Here is a 22814-nt window from a genome sequence, read left to right as displayed (position 1 = left end):
TGTTCAGTTTATGGGCCAGAAGGAGAGGCTGTCTTTTTAACTTTTTTTTTTTTTCCAATTGGATGGACTCTCCTGGTGCTTAGGTAGGGGCTAAATCGAAACAGATAATAGCCCTCAAGTCTTACTCTTTAGAAATTGGCTTTCCTTCTCTGGCCCCAACATTCGAATTGTATTCGGTTTGCCCCTGAGTTGTAGTCTGAAGGATGAGGAAAGTAGTTTTAAATTAAAGCTTCAGAAATCAACCCTCCCTTAGTATTATCAGTAAAAGAATAAAGCCGGAGAATAGGCATCTCCCTTCCCCATTTTAGAGAGGGGTGTGTGCGCGCGCGTGTGTGTTTCTACCTCCTCTGTAACTTTTCCACTTAGGAATAAATGGACTTCTCTTCTTTCCTTGTAGACTCGCTCTTTACTGAGCGTGTTTGAAGAAGATGCTGGCACCCTCACGGATTACACCAACCAGCTTCTCCAGGCGATGCAGCGCGTCTATGGAGCCCAGGTAGCCTGCCCTGCCCTCTCCCGGGGAGGAGGGGAGTAGGCACCCCCTGCCCTCACCTTGAACTTGTCTCAAGGGACAGAGGATTTTGGGTCAGAACAATGCCACTGAAAATTTGTAAGTAAAACCAGAATCGATTCCCTCACTTCCGTTCACCTTAAAAAACTGAGGACAGTCTGTTTTCTCTGCTAAAGAAAATGGGTCATTTTCCTGTAGCTAGTAAAACCAGTAGAGAAGGACCATATCACTGGTTTTAATTCTTAAAAAAATTCGGCCCCAGAAGGGAACATTTGTGAATGAGCAGGGGTCAGTATCCTGAGACATGCTCTTTGTCTTTCTCGTAAATGGGAATCTTAGATGTCAGTGTGGGAGGGTAGAGAGGGTTTTCCACATGCTTCCTCTGAGAGGGCTTGAGTCACACTTCTGAAACTATTGGGTGGCTTCTTTGTTTTGAGGAACAAATATCTCTGACTTGCAAAACAATGGAAAATAAATTGCTGAGTAGCAAAAGTGAATTTTTTTTTTATCGAGAAGTGCCTGTGTATGTTGTTAACATTCTAAAGGAAGACTTATAAGTTACTTAAAATTCATTATGTTGCGCATTAAAATTTATGGCGGCTGGTGCTTTTGATTATTGATTCCTTGCTGACTTAAATCTGTATGTGTCAATGTTTCTTTCTCTCATTGATGATCTCTAAGGAAATACCACATTCAGTATATAATATATACTAATAATTATGTGTGTCATTTCTCATATAACTCTTAATATTCATATGTGATCATTTATTGTTATCATTGTTTTATTAGTCATTTATTCATATCGTCTATGGGACGAAGACTCAGTCCTTTCCATTAGAGTGCTTATGTTTGAGTGGGGAGACAGAGAAAACATTTATCTAGGAATGTTAGTACCGCTAAGAGAAGAGGTTGCCTAACCCAGAGAAATTGTGCTCAGCACCCAAAGGGAGGAGGATTGTGACAGTCGAGATCAACTGAATATTGCATAGCTTCTGGACATGATTTCAGGACTTTTACATCGATTTTTTTTCATTTAAATTTCCCAGAATGTGAGGTGGGCATTGTTGACACCATCCACATTTTATGGGTTAGGAGACTTAAGGATTCCAATGACAAGTGACTTGTCCAAGTCCACCCCATTACTATATGGCAGAGCAAGTCAGCTGGAACCGGAAGCCCAAACTCTCAGCTACTAAACCTGGAGCAGCTTGAACTAGGAAAGTGGCAGTAGAAATGGAAAGAAGGGGATGAATTTCAGAGGTGTTCAGGAGGCAGATTGTGACTGATTGGACCTGAAGGGGTCAGATGTGTGAAGGATGAGTCCAGAATAATGTCCAGGTCTTTGTGTTGAATGACAGGGTAGAGAGTCAGGAGCACATAGGAAGAGATGGAGGGTGTGTGTGTGTGTGTGTGTGTGTGTGTGTGTGTGATGGCAAGGATGCCAATTATAATTCTTTCTTGAAAGGCTGATTTCGAGGTGTCCACGGGACATCAAAGTGGAGAAAGAGCTTTTTAAAGGTTCAGATCTGAAGTTCAGGCTGGAGATACAGATTTGAAATCTCTAATGTATTATACAAGTGGAACTTAATTGGGACTGGTGTTAAAACCCAAACAAATGTGCTCATGTGTGATAGTTTTGGTAAGACATTCAGAAACTAGGGCCATATTATGTTGATTTTTTTAACCCTATTTATATTATATTTTTTATATTCCCTACATATTCAAAATTTAAGAAAATAAAAATTTTTTTCACTGGACTTGGACCTGAACTTACTTGCTGTTCAGTGATTTGAATATTGTCATTAAATGATTTGTCTCCCATTTAAGGTTTAGGAGACCCAAGACTTAAGGGACAGTGTCTCTGTTACTCTCAAAAGTTTCTGTTCTGCCTCTCCATGTCTGTCAGAATCATTTACTTGGAGATGTCCAGATGCGTTCTTACACGTTTTTTTCTTTTGAGCCAGAAAACTACATTTTGCCAAAATTAAGTGGGTCGTGCATTCCAAGAGTCTGTAAACTGGCTTTTTAAATTCACACCACATGATTATCACATGGGTTCTCTACTGGCCAGAAGCCCTTCCTCCTGCTTCGGCATTTCTTACAGCAGGGGCTGGCGGGAAGGGCTGCTTAGGCTGCCAGACTCAGCAACAGATTCGAGCAGTGGCCAGCAGCATCCAAATCGGCTGGGTCAGGGTCAGTTGGTCTTCAGGTTTATGTGAAGGCTTAGGTGTCTTCTTTTGTTTCTTTGTAATTAAAAAAAACAAAACAAAACTTCTTTGACTCCTCTTTGATGAATTTGTTTATATACATGTATTTATGGGTGTGTATATACTTATGTATAGTAATACTTCACCAGTGTTTTCACTCAACTTTTTCCCTCTAAGTTATTTCTTGGTTTATTTAACATTATTCCTTGAATATTTTACACCTAGACCTGTTGAATTAAATTAGTAGGGTTTTATAATCTCATTTTTAAAAACACAGGCACTTGGCAAGATGTTTTTGCATTATTGTATTTTAAAAATCAGGTATATACTGCTGGTAAGTAAGAAATGATTCACTTTGAATCAGACCGCATGGTAAATTTCTGTATTCTGATAGGGCGAAAACCATTGAACCTCAGTTTTAGAAAGAGGAAGAGTGAGGACAACTAGAGGAAAGTTCTGTGAGCAGTTTTGCTGATTGTAGCTGATTTGGGGGAAATTTTAAATTTTATTTCACATATATGCTAGAATGAAGCTACAGTCCATGAGCTGTTTTTCACATTTTACCGCGGTCCCAGAAGTCATGTCTGGTCTTTTGATTGTCACATGTGCCTTTGCAGGACATGGGAACTGAGTGCCTTGTTAGGGGTCACTTGAACGAAGGAGGCAGTACACGTTTCTCATGCACTAACGGCAGAGATGGGTTACATAAAAAGGTCTGCTGTTTTGAGGATGATTGGCTAGATAAGGTTAAAATCTCCTTAGTGTCTGAATAGATGCATCTGTGTCTATATTCGGTTAAATCTCAGATTTTGCATTTCATAGATTTTACAGAATCCCATAAATAATCAAAACATCTGCCATAATTTTGTTTCTTTCTTGGAGAGGTTAAAAAATTTTAAAAATTTAAAGAATGGTTTTATTAGGATCTTACAATGAAGTTTACTGAGTAATCTCCTTGTGAGTATTGTGGTGAGAAAACAGGGACCAGTGAAATGTCCCCAGCAATTTTAGCGAAACCCAGCAATTCTTGGAATCTGTCTCCTCCAGCAGATAATGAACTTCTATAGTCCGTGCTTTCAGTCTGGATAGAATTTTTTTCTTTTTTTTTCTTTAAGTAGATTTTGGATGGATTCTTTTGAGGTGAGAACCATTGTTAAGCCTCTTTCATTTTCCTTCAGCAAAACAGACTTACTCACCCATAGTTCTGTCTCTACAACTGTTTTTCAACCTTCTGGAATACAGAACTACACATTCTAAAAACTAAAAGCCCAAACTGGAGGTGGGAATGGTATCTTTTCAAATTGTAGGAGGTGATAGGAGTAAAATATTTTGAAGAGAAGATACACAGAAATTTGGTATTATAAAGAAAAAATTTTTCTTCTTAAGAAATGTTGATGTACAGTTGACACTTGAACAACATGACTTTGAATGGCACAGGTCCATTTATACGTGGATTTTTTTATAAATACGGTACTGTAAATGTATTTTCTCTTAAGATTTTCTTTCTTTTTTCTTTCTTCTTTTTTTGTAAAGATTTAGAGAGAGTGTGCATGCGCACAAGTTTGGGGAGGGGCAGAAAGACAAGATTCCAAGCAGACACCCCGCTGAGCCCAGAGCCCAAAGGGGCTTGATTGCACGACCCTGAGATCGTGACCTGAACCAAAACCAAGAGTGGGATGCTGAGCCAGCTGAGCTACCCAGGGACCCCTCTCTTAAGATTTTCATAATAACATTTTCTGTTCTCTGGCTTACTTTATTGTAAGAATAAAGTATATGATACATATACAGAATTTGTGTTGACTGTTGATGTTATTAGTAAGGCTTCTGGTCAACAGTATGCTGTTAAGTTCGGGGGCAGTTCAAAATTATGTACAGATTTTTGGCTGCACAAGGCAGGGCTTGCCGCCTAACCCCTGCATTGTTTAGGGGGCACCTGTATAGAGATCTCAAGCTACACAAGCTAATGCACCTATTGGGAAACAAAATGGGAGGAGTGGGCTTCCAGGAGTGGGAGCTTATAATAGGGCCGGGGGAGGATTTGGAAAGCAGATAGGGTCAGAACTGCTTACTGTAATAACAGAAATAATGGTCTCCATTTACTGGGCACAGAAACATACCACACACTAAGCTCGGCATCTCCTTTGTAGAATCTCATTTAGCTTTCACAAGAAAGGAGAGGTACTCCCATAGCACATGTTTGCAGATCAGTAAACTAAGACTCAGGTGATGTATTTTGCCTAATATCATAGTGACAGAACTAGAATTTGCACTCAGGTCTTTGACTCCAAGACCTTCACTCTCACCCTGAACCAGTACGCTCTACTCTTTTGACATACTGGCCTCCAGACGTGGCAGCAGAGGGGGTGCCTGGGTGGCAGAGTCAGTTAAGTTTCTGCCTCCGGCTCAGGTCATGATCCCAGGGTCCTGGGATCGAGCCCCACATCGGGCTCCCTACTCAGCGGGAAGCCTGCTTCTCCCTCTCCCACTCCACCTACTGTGTTTCCTCTCTCTCTGTGTTTCTCCCTATCAAATAAATAAAATCTAAAAAAAAAAAAGAAGTGGCAGCAGAGGCTGAGGAAGTAGGAGCTTTCCAAGGTTGTTCTTGTCCCTCTAGAACAATCCCCACTATTAGACAGCCAAACAGCTGTGTAGCGCAACGGTTCCACTGTGGAACTCAGTGGGCTCACTGTGGGCTCACTTTCCGACGTTCCCGTTACCCACAGCCAACTGTGGTCTAGAAGCAAGTGCTCCTTCTTCCGCTATATCTGCAGAAAGTCAGTAGTAGCCTAGAGCTGTGTCGTTCCCCTCACTTCATCTCACCACATGGGCATCTTATGGTCTCACATCATCACAAGAAGAGGGGTGAGTACAGCACAATGAGATATTTGAGACAGAGACCACATTCACATAGCTTTTATTATAGTTACAGTTGGCCCTTGAACAATGGAGGGGTTGGGACGCTGACCCCCGCACAGCTGAAAATCCTCATACAACTTTTAACTCCCCCAGAGCTTAACTAGTAATGGCCTACTGTTGACCAGAAGCCTTCCAGTAACATAGAGTTGATTAACACATATTTTGGGTGTTGTACATACTATATTCTGTACTCTTACCATAAAGTAAGCTGGAGAAAAGGTGTTATTAAGAAAATCACAAGGAGGAATACATTTACAGCTCTGTATGTATTTACTGAAAAAACTTGGCATATAAGTTGACCTTTAAACCCATGTTGTTCAAGGGTCAACTGTATTGTTGTAATTTTTCCATTTGGTTATTGTGAATCTCTCACTGTACCTAATTTATAAATTAAATTTTATCATAGGTATGTATGTGTAGGAAAAAACAGTATATGTAGAATTCCGCACTAGCTGTGATGTTGGGCATCCACTGGGGGTCTGAGAATGTGTCCCCAGGGAAGCAGGGACCCACTGTATGTGAGGGGGGGAGCCAGTTCCTTTTTGTATCCCAGAGTGACTTTCCTTGTTGAATTAGTTTTTATGCATAATTGTTTTAGTCAGTGCATTTCAGTAGCCCTGAAAACCAGCCATATTGAGGTTGATATGACAGGGACTGAGGAGAAATATGAAGCTTCAGTGAGAGCAGAGAGCCTGAGTGGTTTCTAGAAACTGCTTCAGAGACTGGGATTCCTGCTCTTGTTCTGCGTGCTGCAGGACCTACAGCTTTTCCTCACCATGGCTTTGGTGGCGTTCAGATTAGTATGGAAGAGGATTCTGGGTGAGGCTTACTCGCTTAGGTTCAGGGCTTAAGTGTATGGCCTTGAACTCACAGATCTGAGTTCCAGTGCTGGCTTTGGCCACTTGCTGTGTGGTGTTGGGAGGGTCACTTGTTTGCCTGAATTACCTTGGCAGGTAACAGAGACCGTAATCATGGCCGCCTCACTGATTGTTGCGAAGGTTAATAGAGTTTACCTGTGAAGGGTGAAGATCAGTTCCTGCACGAAGGGCTCTGGGTGTTAATCATCTTCTAAGCCTTATAATAACAATAGTTAAGATAGCACATTGTACTGGGACTGTTATTTCCGTTCAGTAGAAGCTTGGTCCTCTGATCCTGACTTTGTTGACGGAGGAGTCTGTCCTTGCTCTCTTCAATTCCTCACTGGGTGTTTGATGCCTCTCCTCAGGCCACCTCAGTCTGGCCTCCCTCCTCCATTTCACAGGGGGACAGTTTAGTTCCTGAGTCATAGCCTCTCCATCTCGGGCCCTGGGCCAGCACCTGATCCTTTAATGACACCCCCCTTGAAGCGGTCTTGCTTTGGTTCCTGTGACAAGGTCCCTTCCGGTCCCCTCCTAGTTTTCTGCCCATCCTTCTAGATCTTTCTCCTTTCTTGGCACCCTGTTGCTGCCTGCCCCTTTTAAGTCTTGGTGTTCTCCAAAACCGCACTAGAATCCTCTGCTTCATATTTTGCTTCTAGGGTTCAGATCCCTTGAGCAAGTCGGGTGGTTTCAGAATCTGTTTCTAGCCCTTGTCCCTGGGTCTTTATTCAAGACATTTTCCTCTTGGTGCTGTGTGGAGTGAGTGCTCAGCTCTTACCCGATCCAGCAGTCCCCTGATCCATCCATCGTCCTGCCTTCAGGAGGTGTCTTCCCCTTTCAATGCCTCCTCCATCCAAACCTCCCTCCCTCCCTGTCTTCACATGCTTCCCTGGCTCCCTGTGCAGTTGAGTTTGAACTCCTCAGCAAGGTACGCAAGCTCTTCATGAACTATCAGCCTGATCCTCTACCCTCTTGTTTGGCTGGTCCAGAATGTGCCAGGCCCTCCCCATGTCTTGAGACTGTGCTCTGCCGTTCCTGCTGCCAGTGATCCCCGTCAACCCCTTCCCTTGACAAATCACCTTCCCGGTGTTAAGACCTCACCTCCGAGGTGTCTCTGGCACCTTTCCTTCCTTCCTCCCCTCCCTTCCCAGCCGAAGCGCGCCCGTGTGCCCGGATGCGCCGTACACTTGTGGCTCCCAGCACTTCCGGTGCAGGAGTGCGGTTTCCCTGTCCCTTTGGGCCGGGAGATGCAGAGCAGACTCTCCGCCTCCAGTGCCCGCACCAGGCCTGGCCCCTCTGAGTGTTAGAGCTGTAGGTGTTGCAGGTGTGGGGTGAAGGACCAAGCTGGGGACATCTGCAGCTGAACGCCAGCACAGCCCAGCTGTGTGCTTTGTCGTCGTTCCCGAATCCCCGCGGGTCCTCTGCGTCCTCGCTGGGGTGCCGTCTTCCCTCAGTCATCTGACCGGAGGTCGGTTTTCCTTGATTTCTCCTCCTCGCTCACGCACTGCATGCTGTTTTTGCCTCAGAAATTCGTCACAGGTCCCCACCGCCTTCTGCGCTTTCTGCGTCAGGCTCCGACTGCTCTCTCCCCTCACCCGACCTCTCCAGGTGGTCCCGCCACCCTCCTGCCCTGGCCCCTGCAGCGCGCCTCTCCACCACAGCCGCTCTTGAGCTTTCCTCTGCTCCTGTCAGGTCTTGTCACTCTCCTGCCCACGTTGCTCAGGGCTTCCCCATTGCCTCCTGGGTAACGTCCCCGTCCCCAGTGGGCACCCCTCATGGCCACCCCTCACCCAGCACCGCATCCTGCTTCTGTTCTTCGCGCCCCTCGCTACTCCTGTGCGCGGCCCAGCCTGCGGGCTCCTGGACCCTGGCTTTGTGGTAAGCACATGGTGACTGAGACTTTCCACGATGGGCTTGAGGTGACATTGCTGGGATGGAAGCAAGCGCTTGGTGACTTTGACCCCCGGGGGGTTTCCTCTGCCCCTGCTCCCAGCCTCACCGTAGCCATCCGGCATGGATGTGCCGCCAGCAGGGGCGTTTGGGTGGTTTGGGGTGACAGTGACAGTGCCGTGGGCTCTCTGTGCCACCCCGAGATAAACAGTCCTGCTAAAACCTTGGTTTTCCTTTCGGGTTTGCTGACCACTGATGTTGCTGCCTTGGCAGGAGCCACGGAGGGGCTGTGGGATACAGGAGATGCTGTCCGCGAACACTTCATGAAGTGGTCTTTTTTAAGGATTCTTAGGAGACATTGAATAGCGTCGTTAATAGCCAGAGCGGTTCCAGAATGTCACAGAAAATCTTACTCGTGGAACTCCATTTAGAGTCGGAATTTTAGGCCACTTCTGTTGTTGAACCACAGCTAAAAAAAAGTGTGGGATTTATGTTCCTGTCCCTGGGCCCCGCGAGACATGCCCACTGAGTGCCAGCCAGATAACAGGTTTGCCCTTTAGATTGGAAATAGCATGGTGTTAAAAACGCGGTGTGTAGATTTTAGGTGCAGCAGATCTGCATTGGGTCTTTGCCTTGCTGGATATTGGTTGTGATTTTAGAAAGTTACTACCCCCTTTTTTTTTTTTTAAGATTTTATTTATTTATTTGACAGAGATCACAAGTAGGCAGAGAGGCAGGCAGAGAGAGAGGAGGAAGCAGGCTCCCTGCTGAGCAGAGAGCCCAATGCGGGGCTGGATCCCAGAAACCTGGGATCATGACCTGAGCCGAAGGCAGAGGCTTTAACCCACTGAGCCACCCAGGCGCCCCAAGTTACTACCCTTTCTGAGTCTTTGTCTCCTCATCTGTAAAATGAGGATGGCGATAGTCCTCACCTGTAGGAGCATTGAAAGGATTAAATGTGATAATATACGACAAGCACTTAACAGCTCCATCAAGTACCTAGAAAAGACTCACTGCACGTTTGCGGGTGTCTGTGTTACTGGTATTTCTTACTCTGCACCCCAGCTCCAGGGCTGCAAGCCTTGCCACAGAGATAATCGTGTGGGCCGACCTCACAGGGTGTGGGGTAATTGGCTGATGTTGGCAAAGCGTTTCATAAAACCTCTGTGTACAATAGATTAAGTGTGAGTAAGATTAGAATTGGTCTAGTTCAAAAGATTTTTCACGGCATGTACTCCGCCCAGAAGTTCACTTCTTTTCAGGGCAGGTGACAGGTCGTTTTGGACCTGTCGTTTGTTCCCAGTGAGATCACACTGGCAGAGCAGAATTGTGCAGCCGGAAATCACACACATGTGAAAAAGGCGCAGCATTTTCACAAGGGCTTTCTGGGTGAGACCTGGCAGAGTCCAGCTGTACGCAGTAGTTGCGGAAAGCAGTGGTGAATGTTGTGCCCCCTTCTTTGCTTTGAGCAGGGAGCCCCGGAGCGCCCCCCTGGGAGCCAGGGTGCAGTTCTACCCAGGCAGTGCTCTGACAGGTTTTTTTTCCATTCCATTTGGGACATTTGCCCCTAAGTGGTCAAGAAGAATTCAGGTAGCTGGTGCTTCTTGCTTAGTTTGAAGGTATGCATGGTAGGTGTCATGCCTGTTAACCAATTGCTAAAGGATACAGATATAGGGCAGTAATATTTTAGGTTTAGCTAAGATAAAGAATGACTTAACAGAGTAGAAAACAGGGGACCTCGGTGCCTCAGTTGGTTAAGTGTCTGCCTTTGGCTTAGGTCACGATCCCGGGGTCCTAGGACTGAGCCCCACATCACGCTGTTTACTCAGCTGGAGCCTGCTCTCCCTCTGCCTATGCCCACCCCTCCCCCACTTGTGCTTTCTCTCTCTCAAATAAATAAATAAAATCTTTAAAAAAATAGAATATGTTCCTTGAATTTGAAATACTGTGGCTTAATGGAGAGCATCCCGAGGGTGGGTTTCTAGAGACATTTAGTGTCTAAAGCAGGATCAACAATTTACACCCTTGGGCTGGCTTCCTGTTTTTGTAAATAATGTTTAAACAAGGAAGGCACACTCATTCATTTCTGTCTTGTTATGGCTGTTTCATGTTCCAGCAGCAGAGTGAGTAGTTGTGACAGACAATGTCCAAAAGTAATGTCTGTCCCGGCCCTTAGAGGAAAAGTTTGTCAACTTCAGGCTAAAGCATAGGCGGCCTCAGCTCTTAGCAAGACGTGGGATCCTGGAGGGTAGTGTTTAAGTGTGTAGATCTTAGAATGAAACAGACTTGGGCTCATATCCCAACCCTGCTATGAACTAGCTGTGTGACCTTCGGCAAGTGTCTTAACCTCTCTGTGCCACAGTTACTTCATCTGTAAAATTGAGTTAGTAATCAGAACCTAACCTACAGGGTTGTCAGAACTAAATGAGGTAATGCATGGAGTACACTTGGTGTGGCATCTGTCGTGGATTAAATGCTCTCCGTGTTAGCGGCTACTGTTAGGGTAAGTCTGTAGGTCTGCAAATCACAGTCCACATGGCGCTGCCCCAGGCAAAGCCAAAGTAGCTTGAGCAAATCCACCTTAAACCCTCCGTCACTAACTCTGAGAAGAGGAGCAAGGGATTTTCTGACACAACAGGCCATCAGCCCAGTGAGTGGGCCAAGACCCTCGTGCCCGTGCACTCTGTCTGACCTTCCAAAGGCGCTGCTGGAGATGATCGACAGGCACTGTCTCTTGGCAGATTGTTTCATGCGTGTCCATTCTTGGTATTTTATTGTACCTGCCCCCCCCCCATTGTGATGTCACCTTATGGGGTTAGGAGGTATTTTCCCCTGACCTCTGATTCCAAGTGTTGTGTTAAACCGGGAATTTCGATGAGTCCTCTGACCTTGTTTGCTCACTCACTCATCAACGCATTTGTTGAGAGGCTGCCATGTGCTGGGAGCCATCGCATCCCCTCCCCTGCTGTGGGGCTAGTGCTTGTGCATCTGTTCACCTGCTTCCTCTTGGCTCTGTGGCCACCAGGTCTGGTTTGTTTTGAAAGGAGGGGCACCCTGGTAGGATGCCAAAGCCGGGAACTTTTATTATATGTGCTTGTTTTATTCTGGGGAAAAAGGGAGATAGCCATGTTTCGGGGCCCATTAGTGCCTATTCCTTGGGGCCAGTGAAGGAAGCTGGGGAACAGGTTGGCTGGTTGTCAGCAAAGAAGGCTGAAAAAAGTAGGATTAGGACTCCGATGGGTCTTGCAAAGCAAAACCAAGGTAAAGAAAACAAGCCCCTGCAGAGTTCGGGCCTTGCCCCTAAAGGAACAGCAAGCCTAGAATTAGAAAGTAAGTGGGGGCGCCTGGGTGGCTCAGTGGTTAAAGCCTCTGCCTTCGGCTCAGGTCATGATCTCAGGGTCCTGGGATCAAGTCCTGCATCGGGCTCTCTGCTCAGCAGGGAGCCTGCCTCCTCCTCCTGTCTCTCTCTGCCTGCCTCTCTGCCTACTTGTGATCTGTCTGTCAAATAAATAAAAAAAAAAATCTTAAAAAAAAAAAGTAAGTGAAGGCCAAGGCCAAGGCCAGCCAGTGCCCTCCCCTCCTCTCCAGTCAGACCCTGTGGCTCTCTCCTCTGCTAGGAGTGAGTCCTGAATCTGAAGAGAAGCTTTCAGTGAGCTTTAGAGATGGAAAACACGTGTTCTAGACGGAGGGCATTGACTGTGGGAGGCTAATGGTGGAAAACTGCCCCACAGTCAGAGATTAGAGGGATAAATCGGAGAAGAGGAAGATGAACAATATGGGCCAGTGAAAAGTGGCACAAAACGGGCCTCCCAGGACAGGGCAGCTGTGCTTCTGTGTTCTATCCAGCAAGACTGACCTAGCCCTCTTGGGTGTGCTGGATCTGATCAGGTCCCAGTGCTGCTGAAATTCCCACTGCACTTAGAATCCAGGCCAGATGTGGACCCTGGAATTTGTGTGCCCTCTGCCCGCACAGCCAGCCTCGTCTCTCCTGCACACCTGCACCCCCTGCTCCAGCTACACTCTGCTCTGTCGCCGTTCAGACAGCCTGTGCTGCTTTCCACACGCGAGTCCCTCCTTCTGGAAAGCTGGTTCTCATGGCTAAGTCCTCGTCTGTCTTCAGGGGTCCACTTAGAACCTCTTCCTTAGAGACCATCTGCGTGCTCCTACCAGAGCCCTAACATGTCTGCGATTTCCTTTGCAGTTCTCATCATGCTTGTAACCATTTTTTGATGTCTGCTTCCCCAGTAAATCCTGTGAGAACAGGGACAGCGTCTTTCTTGGATGTTGGGCACAGCGTAATTGCTCACTACATTTTTGTACTGACTGACCAGAGGGAGCAGTAATTTGTAAATTGTGGTGGGGGGGTTTGCGGGGAAACAAGCTTTACCCCTTTTAATTTGTTTTGCTCTTGTTTTCCAAATAATTTCTGAACAAACTATTATTTCACAGACACACACATACATTTTTTTAGGGTGACGTTTCTCTGGTGCCTCTGTGTGTGTTGGACACATCTTACCTGCTTTTGTCCTCTCCCTGCAGAATGAGATGTGCCTGGCCACCCACCAGCTCTCGAAGCAGCTGCTGGCATACGAGAGACAGGTAACTGGGGATTCACCTGGCACGTGAGGCTGTGCTCGGGGCCCTCGTGAGTTGACGGTCTTGTAAGGAATCCTCCAAGGGCATCCTTGAGAGGCTTTGATTTCCTTCTTTCTTTTTGTTCGTGGTCCACTCCTGTTTTTTTCTCTTGTCTTGCCTTTTCCTTTCCCCTGATAAATTCTAATTGGTGATTATCCCAAAGTCTTTATGGTATATTCTAATTAGCCTACAGAAGTCACCCACTGCCTTGAGGGTTCGTGATCTGCGGAATCAAATTCCAGGAAATAACCCAGTTCCAGGAACTAAACTCAAAGATGACGTTATGTCCAGACAGAAGAAGGGCGATGGCCAACAAAGGGATAGTCAGGGAGGGGCGGCTGAGAGCATTGCGGGGCAGGACGAGGCTAGCGCACTCATTTTCTGCAGCCAGACACTGTGACACCCTGTGCGCTCGGGAGCAGAGTGGGGACTGGTGTGGAGGGCAGTGGGACGTGGGTGGGGTGGTAGCGCTGACTCCCCAAGCCTTGACACCCGGGTCTTTTATTCTCTGGTCTTAGAATTTTGCTCTTGGCAAAGGCGATGAAGAAGTAATTTCTACACTCCACTATTTTGCCAAAGTGGTAGATGAGGTAAGATCACAACATGGCAAAATTTGATTTTATTCCTTCTTGAACTTTATTTCATCTTTGTGTTGGCCCACTTTCCATTTTAGATATCTCCTTAAATATCTCAGAGTATATCTCAACTTGCTGCTCTTCCAAGGCTCATTTCATAAGACAGGTTGTATGCAATTATGTCTGTTCCTGGTGTGAGGAGAAAGGCTTTGTTATACGTGAACAATGGACCAAGAGAGATTTCTGAGAATTCAATTTCCTAAGAAGGGTGTACTGGTTTCTCTAACTGCTTGTAATAAATTACAAGTAGGTGGCTTAAAACAGTAGACATTTATTTTCTCCCAGTTCTGGAGGCCAGAAGTATGAAATCAAGTTGTTGGCAAGGCCAGGCTCCCTCCAGAGGCCCGAGGGGGAATCTTTCGTGGCCTCTTCCGGCTTCTGTTGCCCCTGACTGTCCCATGGCATGTGGCTGCATCCCTCCAGTCTCCACCTTGCCATGGCCTCCTCCCAACCCCACTTCACTCCTTCCCTCTGTGTCTTCTCTTCATATAAGGACACTTGTCATTGAATTAAGGCCTACCTGGATAACTGAGGATGGTCTCATTTGGAGGTCCGTCATCACATCTGTGAAGATCTTGTTTCTAAAGATTCACATGTTCTGCTTGGACTTTTCTTTGGGGAGGATGAGGGCGGGCAGGGTTCACCCCACCACAGAGGGTTTCATGCAACCGTTGTTGTAGCTGTACTGCATAATACATTGGGAACATTTGTGAAAAATGGGTAATTGTTAGAAGTACATAAATCCCAGTTTGTGATAAACACTGCAGCTCAGATGCTCCTGGTGCTGAGCAGAACCCTCTGCAGAACTGGGTCAGTACGAAATCGTATTTCATCGTTCAAGGAGCTTGTAGTTCTCACAGCAGAAAATGATGATGAAGCAGCAAAAGAATATGCAGGTGCCGTTTCACTGTCCAGGCGCTAGTGTAGAAGAGATACCGTCTTCAGTTTATAGAATGTGAAACTAACATTGCAGGGTCATTCAGTCAATAAGTTAACCCAACAAGCTGATACTCGTTCAGCAAACACGCACTGACCACCTGTACTGTTGTAGGCACTGGGGATATAACATATAAAAGGTTGTAAAGGGAGATATAACAGGATATAAAAGAACTATCGTCCAGTTCTTTTTCAGCTTCATACTTTCTCCACGACTCTGACTCTTTTCACAGTGTATGTTTAAAATGGATACATGTCTTTTCCAGAAGAGGAGGAGCATGAATGGAAAAAAGTAACTAGAGAGGAGTAAAAAGTAATTTTTTTGGAAGTGAGGAGACAAATGTTTCCTAATTAGCCATGAATAAGGAGCCCAGGGGGAGAAGCAGCGGACTACACCCTCTGAAGTCAGGTCTTTTCTTGACCAGAGCCAGTTGCTAAGGAAATGTGGTTAGTTGTCAGACACCCAGAACCGATATTTCCAGTTTAAGATATTTACTTAAAACCCTCCTTTCATGGGCAGGAATGATGATGCTTTTGGTGGGGAGTGAATCATTCCCAAAGGCTGGACGGCTGGGAACGTGATGTTACAGGTGGTATGACGGCGTCCCAGAAGCTTGGCCCTGTCGGGGCTTCTCAAACAAGCCTCTTGGTGTGGAGACCTATGTGCATGAAAGCCATTAGCTCAGGTGGGAGGCTTCTGAGTAGATTTTCAGGTTGTTTTCTCTACCAGGGCCTGTATCAGGTTGGAAAATTTTCAAGACAAGTAACTTGACTCAGAAAAAAACTAAAAGTAGAGATTTTGTGTGGCTTATATTTTTAATGGAATCCCTAGGAACCAGACACTCCCATGTTGTATGCATATAGAAATTTCTGTCCTTGTTGATTTCCCCAAAGGCAGGGTTCCTAGATCACTTCTGCTGAGTGCACCCGAAATAGGAATTCACCATCATTATGGATATGCCAACGAGTGTGCGTCGGGCCCTCTACTCTGAGTGTTTTCTATTCAGGTTACTGTTTTGTCGTCACAGTAACCATGCAGGGAAGGTGGTATTCTCCTTATTTTCAGGATGACAATATTGAAGTGCCAAGAGGTAATCTCTTTCCACTCTCTTGAGCTAAGGCACGGTGTTTAGAAGTGATTGTCCCATACCTCTCAAAACCCCAGGGAAAAAAGTTGGTGCCAAACCCCTTAATCCTTAAGAAATAAGGAAGACAATGAGTAGATAGGAAATTTACCATTCCAAAAGTGAATGATGCCTGGAAAGCCACCTAATCACCCTGATTTTTGATGTCTTCATCTGTAAGTGGCAGCAGCGAGAAAGCTCACCTAACTGGGCTATTGTAGAGATTAAATGAGATAATGTGTATCAGGGCATTGAACACACAGCCAGACACATAGTAGGTACACTGGTTGACTTTCATTCACTTAACTGTTAGTAAAAAAACAGTACATTTCTCACTGAAGTTATTCAGGAAAAGTAGTTAACACATTCTGTCTTGGTGTCATTTATTGGCATGTCTGTCCTCCTGTGTTCTCAGCAGAACAAAGCTGCCGTGCTTTGTCTTGATGATTGAAAGATGGGACATTAACTGCTTGGCCTCCAGCTCCCCTGCCTGGCAAATGATAGTCTGTAAGCTTTTCAGAGCAGTTCTGGAAGTACAGCCCTGAAGGACCAGATCTGTTGGTAGGAGAGCTGTGGGTACAGAGGGGCCTCGTATGTGACTGCTGTCATCGCTGAAAGAAGCTTGGCCAGATGCACACTGCCAAAAAGACTGCTGGGTGATTTCCCTTTGTTCCCCAAGCAGGAATCCCAAAACATCTTTAGTAATATGTTTTCGTTGCTGTGTCTAGACTACCAGACATTTGAAGTTTGAGCAACTTCGTGAGCATAAGACTCTCTATCCAACACGGTATAAGGGGAAAAACCTGGAGTTCGGATTCCAGTAGCCCAGGATGAAAATCCCAACCGTTCTGCCTCTTTGCTGTCTGGATGTGGAGAGTTGTTTGTCCACCTGGTACATGGGTACAGTCAGTAAGACCGGACTCTCAGAGTGGGTGAGAACCAAGGGATACAAAGCATGTAATTCTCCAGAGTAACTCCCAGGCCTGCAGCTGCTGTAGTTTTAGGGTTAATAGGCTCCCAGCGGGCCCGTCTTGCAAGTGTGACCTCAGCCCTTCTGAGAGGGAGCGCGCGCAGGGTGGCTGGTAACGTGTGACCTGAGGTGAATGCTCCCAGCGAGCTGTGCTCACTGCAAGGATATGAACGTGTTCTCCTCCAGCTGGTGTGGCTCAGCCTGGTTTGCACCATATACAGACTGTAGCCGTGGGCTCAGAGACTGCTTTAGCAAACCTAACTGAGGCCAGCTCAGAACCTTGCATTTAGTTTTGAGTACCTCTGGGCCTGTATCATTTGCAGCTTCATGAAGTGTTGTTTATTTGCCGAGGAAATGTAGCAGAACTCTTGAAACACACAGAATTGTCCAGTGTGATCCTGTGTGGAAAGCAGTGTCCTTTATAGTGGGTTAAATTTTTTTCAATAAGATTTCTCTCTCTTTTCAGCTTAATGTTCTCCATACAGAGTTGGCTAAACAGTTGGCAGACACAATGATTCTACCTATTATACAATTTCGAGAAAAGGATCTCACAGGTAAAGTTACTGAGTTCGGTGCCAGTTACCTGCAAAACATCAATTCATTTCATAATTGTTCTGACTGCATTAATTTCTTTAAATATGTGCATCATTGAGAAATGCCTTTCTTTTTCGGAGCACTTCAGTTTAGCTACCTTTCACTCAATCTCCACTATGTTCTTGGCTCCCCTAAAGGAAGGTTACAGGCTAATGAGAAAACTGACTTGGAAACAATCATAACATTATGTGATGAGGGCAGCCGGAGAGAGAGGCACAAGGAATAAAAACAGCACTCGGAAAGGTGTGATTACCCTTTTGAAGTTAGAGTGCCAGAGAGGGCTTCCTGGAGAAGGTGATCTCTGTGCTGGGTTTTGAAAGATGAGTAAGTGTTTACCAAGGAGACAAAGATGGCAAGGTTTGTATTACTGGTTTAGAGCATTTATAGGAGTCATGCTGTTTTTGGGAAGCCATGAATGCTTTGGAATGTAATGTGGGTGGCTTAGAGAGGGACAGAGGGGCAGGGACCATGCTTTACCTGTGCTAGACCCTGAGCTGCAGCCATGAACAAGGCAGACAAGCTCCCTGTTCTCCTGGAGCTCACATTTTAGTGGGTCGATAGATCTGGGACTGGTTCAGAAAGCCTGGTTGCCCTTCTGGACTATTTTTGGTTCTTCAGTGAAAAAGCAAAACAAAACTTTAGAGTAATTTTCTATCTCTTGGAAATCAAGGTAGTCAAAAAATGAATAAAAAAGAACCAAAAATCTTGAAAAAAAAGTAGTTGATAATACAAAAGGGAACCCAAACTTTCTAGTCTTTTTGTTCTTTATGTCACTGAAAATATTCACTGCTTAGAGATGGAAGAATTGTATTTTCTAGAACACCGATATAAAAATTGCTGGCCAAAGAAATCTGAACCAAGTACTCAGAGATCTGTTCAGTATAGTGCTGCCTCTTCGGGGGTGGCTGGATGGCTGAGTTGGTTAAGCGTCTGTCTTCAACTCAGGTCATGATCCTGGGGTCCTGGGATCGACCCCCACATCAGAATCCCTGCTCACTGGGAATTCAGCTTCTCCCTCTGCCTTCTTCCCCCACCTGCCTCGTGCTCACTCTCCCGCTCTCTTGCTCTGAACTGAAGTCATATTCATATATGTATATTTTTTTTTCACCTTAAATGAAATCATATACACACACACACACACACACACACACACACACACATATATATATATATCCATATATATATATACTCACCTTAAAATGTAAAATTTATTCAGGCAGGAGAGACACAGCACATCTTAAAGATGGTCTTCTCCCCACACCCACCCATATGGAGATTCCCTGTGATCACGTCACCTGAGGCTCTAGGTAGACCTGAACATTTGCCAGGGGCGGTGTGACAGCACTGAAACCTGACAAAGAACAATAAATGATAGGTCAGCTTGTGTGAGGAGAAACCTTGCTTGAGCAGGAGTTTTAGTGGTTTTGTGTGTTGCTCGTCTGTAATAGCATGCAAATCCCAAAGCTGCGTGTAGTCCCGTGCTGATTATCCAGTGAGAACTGAGAGTCTTAGTGCATTTTTTCATAAAGATTTTCTCTAAATAAAATCATAGAAATGTGTGGGGATATCGTTTTAAGAACAAACTCCAAGTCTTTTAGACAGAAAATAATCACACCCCCCCACCCCGACCTACGTTATCAGATTTGTGTCTTTCAGCTTTGTGGTGGGAGGCAGCCCGGGCCAGAGGGTCCTGGCAGTGGTAATGACCAGGCCTTGTCGGTCCTGTAGGACTCAAGTGTGGATTAGTAGTATTTGCCTAGGATGGCGATTTTTTTTTTTAAAGAGAATAAAACTATGTGGTAATAGTAAAAAGAGAAGCCTCTTCGGTATCTTTGGAAACAGTGAATCACAGTAACCTTCTCTGACGACACCAGCATGCAAGTGTGAAGCGTTTGGCCCAGGTCATGCTTGAGTCAGCTCGAGAACCAGCTTAGAATCTGGCCTCCCCTCCACGTGATGGTTTTTACCTGACGTTTCGCCTCCTTTTCCATTTATGCACCGATCCAAGTACCTATCTAAATGAAGAGAACACAAACCGATTAAGGAAGCTATTTGACCCGAGAAGGGAAAACCCCTGAGAGTGCTCCAGTAGGAAGTGAAAGGGAGAGGGGAAGAAAGGGAAATGCAGAAAGCGGCCCGATACCAGAAAGCCTAAGAATAACATGAGAGATTGGAAAGCTGGAGGCAGTTTTGAGGCAAACAGAAAAAGGCATAAAAGGTATGAAAATGCTTTCCTTTGTTTGATGAAGCAAAACTGATTGTGGCAGAGTTGTAGAAAGTATCGCTTTCTTCTAGATGTCTCTGTGTGGTTTTTTTTAACCTTGGACAGCCATCACCCTCACTGACCTCGTCGTTTTTTATTTCTCAGTCTTGGACTTTGTTATATGTCCTCACGCGTGAGGCGCGTGGCACCCACAGGAGGATATAGTGGTGTGTGTTGGCTTGTTGCAGGTACCCTGTGCTAGATGGCTTCAGACTTTGTCATTAAAACAAATACCCTGGGCGCCTGGGTGGCTCAGTTGGTTAAGTGGCTGCCGTAGGCTCAGGTCATGATCCCGGGAGTCCCTCAGCGGGGAGCCTGCTTCTCCTTCCACCTCTGCCCCCCCCCCCCCCCGCTCGTGCACTTGCTCTTGCAAATGAGCACCCCCATATTCCTTTGTTATTGGTGGCTTTGCCAGACGTTAAAAATGGCCAGCCAAAGGGCCTTTCTAGGTTCTAAGTATGGTCCAGATATTGTGAGGAAAGAGGTATTAGAACACTCTTTTGTGGGGGCAGGAGAGTCCGAGCTTAGCTGTATACTCCAGGTCTCCCTGAAGAGCACCTGTCCACCACACACTCCAGCCCACTTCCCCCGGGGACCCTCTGCTTCATGGACCCCCCAAATGCTGTCAACAAGGAGTGGGTGGTCAGGATCAGTCAGGGTCCCAAGTTTGGGATGCAGCTGAAGCCACAAACTCCAGTCACACCAGGAGGCCAAGAGCTATGTGAGGGCAGAGGCCCGGAGGAGGGGCTCACAGAGCCGTCCTCCTTCCACACATGGACTTTTGTTTCTTGGGGAAGCACAGAGCTCTGGGTTGGCATATTTTACTTTCCTTTGCTCTAAGATTTTTTTTTTCTCTCTTGTTCAGAGGTTAGCACTTTAAAGGATCTTTTTGGACTCGCCAGTAATGGTAGGCATCTTCTCCGTTCTTGGCGCGTGGGTTTAGTATGTGTGTGGGTGGAGATGCTGAATGAATGTTCTTGCCTTTCAACCCATCTGGGTGCTAAAATGCCTCTTTATTTTTAGAGCATGACCTCTCAATGGCAAAATATAGCAGGCTTCCTAAAAAAAAGGAGAATGAGAAGGTAAGACACCTGACATGGTGTTTTTCCCCTCACTTACTTAAGCTCCTTTTCTACATTTCTGCTGTGAATTCATGGCATTGAGGGTACCTTGATGAATTCTTTTTCTTCTTTCATATACGTAGATTTTTAATTATTCTGAATCTCATAAGTAGACTTCTACCTCCCTATTCTGGCTTTACAACGTGGTTTATTAGACAGCAACTTGGAACCATTGTATAATTACATTTGCACAATGATTTCAGATTAGCTCGGTACCTTGTGCTTGTCTCCCGCATACGTATTCAGGTCACTTGAATTTCTTGCCCTGGATTTTGGCTCTGCTTCTCTAACTCGTGCTTTTTTGCTGCTGTAGATGATATTGTCCATTTGAATGCATCTAAATTCCTACTTCTGTTGCATGATTTCCTTGAGCTAAATTACTTCCTTGGAATACAGTCTTAGGAGTGAACTAAAATGTTTGTGGCTCTCAGTGCAGGCCCCTGAGTTGTTCTCCTAAAGGCTCGGGGAGTACTTGGCTTCACCCCGGGGCAGCCTTATAAGCACAGAGATGCTAATACTTCAGTATTTTTAATTGGGAGTTTTTAAAACATAAAGGGGAACCTTATCTGAGTTTTATTGTATTGGTCACAGAAATGGGTCTCATGAGTAAACACACACTGTTGAAGCTTCATGCTCTTACAGAACTACCACGTCCTTCAGACAGCCTGACGTTTGCCTTCGCCTCTCACTCAGGTGAAGACGGATGTCGTGAAAGAGGTGGCAGCCGCGCGACGGAAACAGCACCTCTCTTCCCTCCAGTACTACTGCGCCCTCAATGCGCTGCAGGACAGGAAGCGCGTGGCCATGATGGAGCCCATGATAGGCTTTGCCCACGGACAGGTAGGCCATGCCCATCCCCTGAGGGCTGAGCCCTGAGCCAGCTGGGGAGAACAGCTCAGTGTGCCTGCTGAGCTAGCGTTTAGGAGAAACCGAAGCATGTTTCAGAGAAAGAAACACGAATGCACCACCTCCCTGGAACTTTCCTTAGGTTCAGCACGTGAAAAGCTTCCAGGGGGGATGGATTGTTAGGCTGGACGTGCAGGCAGTGATGGCCTCCGTCCCAAGCCTCCCACGGGGCCGGAGGGGGTGCTGGCATGGCCCTTTGTCTCTGAGCCAAGTGAGAGTCAGGGCTGGTCTAATGTTCTGAGAAGAAGAACTGCTCAGATTGGTAGAGCTGGGCCTACAGCTTAAGACCCACACACGGTCCCCTGCTGCTCTCTGTGGCGAGGCTCACCCTCAGCTGGGCTGTTCTCACTGCTGAGGTCATGGCCGGCACCTTGGCATCTGGGCCGTGGCAAAACACTGATGTAGCTTGCTGAAGTCTGTCCGGGATGTATGTAGCTTTTTCCGCCATTAGTGGTCTCCTGAACACTCGTCTGTCCGGAGTCTCCAGTGGCAGGGCGGGGCCCTGGCTGGGCAGCACCAGCCTGGCAGGGACAGGAGTGAGTGTCCATTCATGGTGAATGGCACCACCCCTCCCCTCCATCCCTGTCTTGCTGGAGCCCATTTAACACGGACTCTAGCACTGCACCCCAGCATTCAGGAAACACACCCGGGAATCTTCTCTCAGTTGACAACCTAGGAATAGAAGGGGATGTCAGGAAACAGAATTTTGAGAAGAAAACAGCAACTTTTTAAAACACCACATGTGTGAGCATCTATTCTTTTTAAATACATGTTAAAAAAAATACGTGTATTTCCGAAAACAGCATCAGTATCCTTCAGTTTGGGAAAGGGGAGCAAGGGAGGATCTTTAGGCATTCAAGCTCAGTGATCCGTCTTTTTATGTGGTTGTGACATTGAAAGGCGAGGTTACTCAAGATGGCTTCTGTCTTCAGGGGTGATATTTAAGCAGAGCGCTATAATCTGTCTGTGTCGTCTGGGTAAAGCTGGATTGAACCCAAAGCTGGCCCTGTCCAGCCCTGGGCTCCGTTCCATGGCAGACCCCTGCAGCATCCAGCTTCTCGCGGTGGGTGCTGGTGCCGCCTCTCTCCTTAGTTCTCGCACCTCTGCCCAGCGGAGGGCCTGGCCGTGCTGCCTTTGCTCTCTCATTAATGCCTCCTGTCCTGTCTGTCCTCCCTGGATTGACAGTGATGGCCTGTGGAGCACGAGTCCTGGCCTCTTAAGAACTGGGGCTCAGCTAAGTGAATGCAGC

The 22814-nt window shown here is 46.3% G+C and overlaps 1 protein-coding gene across 3 annotated transcripts in view; it reads left to right on the top strand.

Annotated features, from left to right (window-relative positions):
* APPL2 (adaptor protein, phosphotyrosine interacting with PH domain and leucine zipper 2) overlaps positions 1-22814 on the top strand; it is a 51468-nt gene that overhangs the window by 6518 nt on the left and 22136 nt on the right. For all 3 annotated transcript variants that reach the window (XM_047739677.1, XM_047739676.1, XM_047739678.1), the window contains exons 2-8: positions 398-496; positions 12921-12980; positions 13535-13606; positions 17148-17235; positions 20404-20445; positions 20562-20620; positions 21353-21499. In XM_047739677.1, coding sequence (XP_047595633.1) covers positions 398-496; positions 12921-12980; positions 13535-13606; positions 17148-17235; positions 20404-20445; positions 20562-20620; positions 21353-21499 — 567 coding nt within the window. The remainder of the gene's footprint in view (positions 1-397; positions 497-12920; positions 12981-13534; positions 13607-17147; positions 17236-20403; positions 20446-20561; positions 20621-21352; positions 21500-22814) is intronic.

This window comes from Lutra lutra, chromosome 8, assembly GCF_902655055.1.
Source record: "Lutra lutra chromosome 8, mLutLut1.2, whole genome shotgun sequence".
Classification (NCBI taxonomy): Eukaryota; Metazoa; Chordata; class Mammalia; order Carnivora; family Mustelidae; genus Lutra; species Lutra lutra.
Note: the sequence above shows the minus strand (reverse complement) of the source record. Positions and strands in the feature narration are given on the sequence as shown.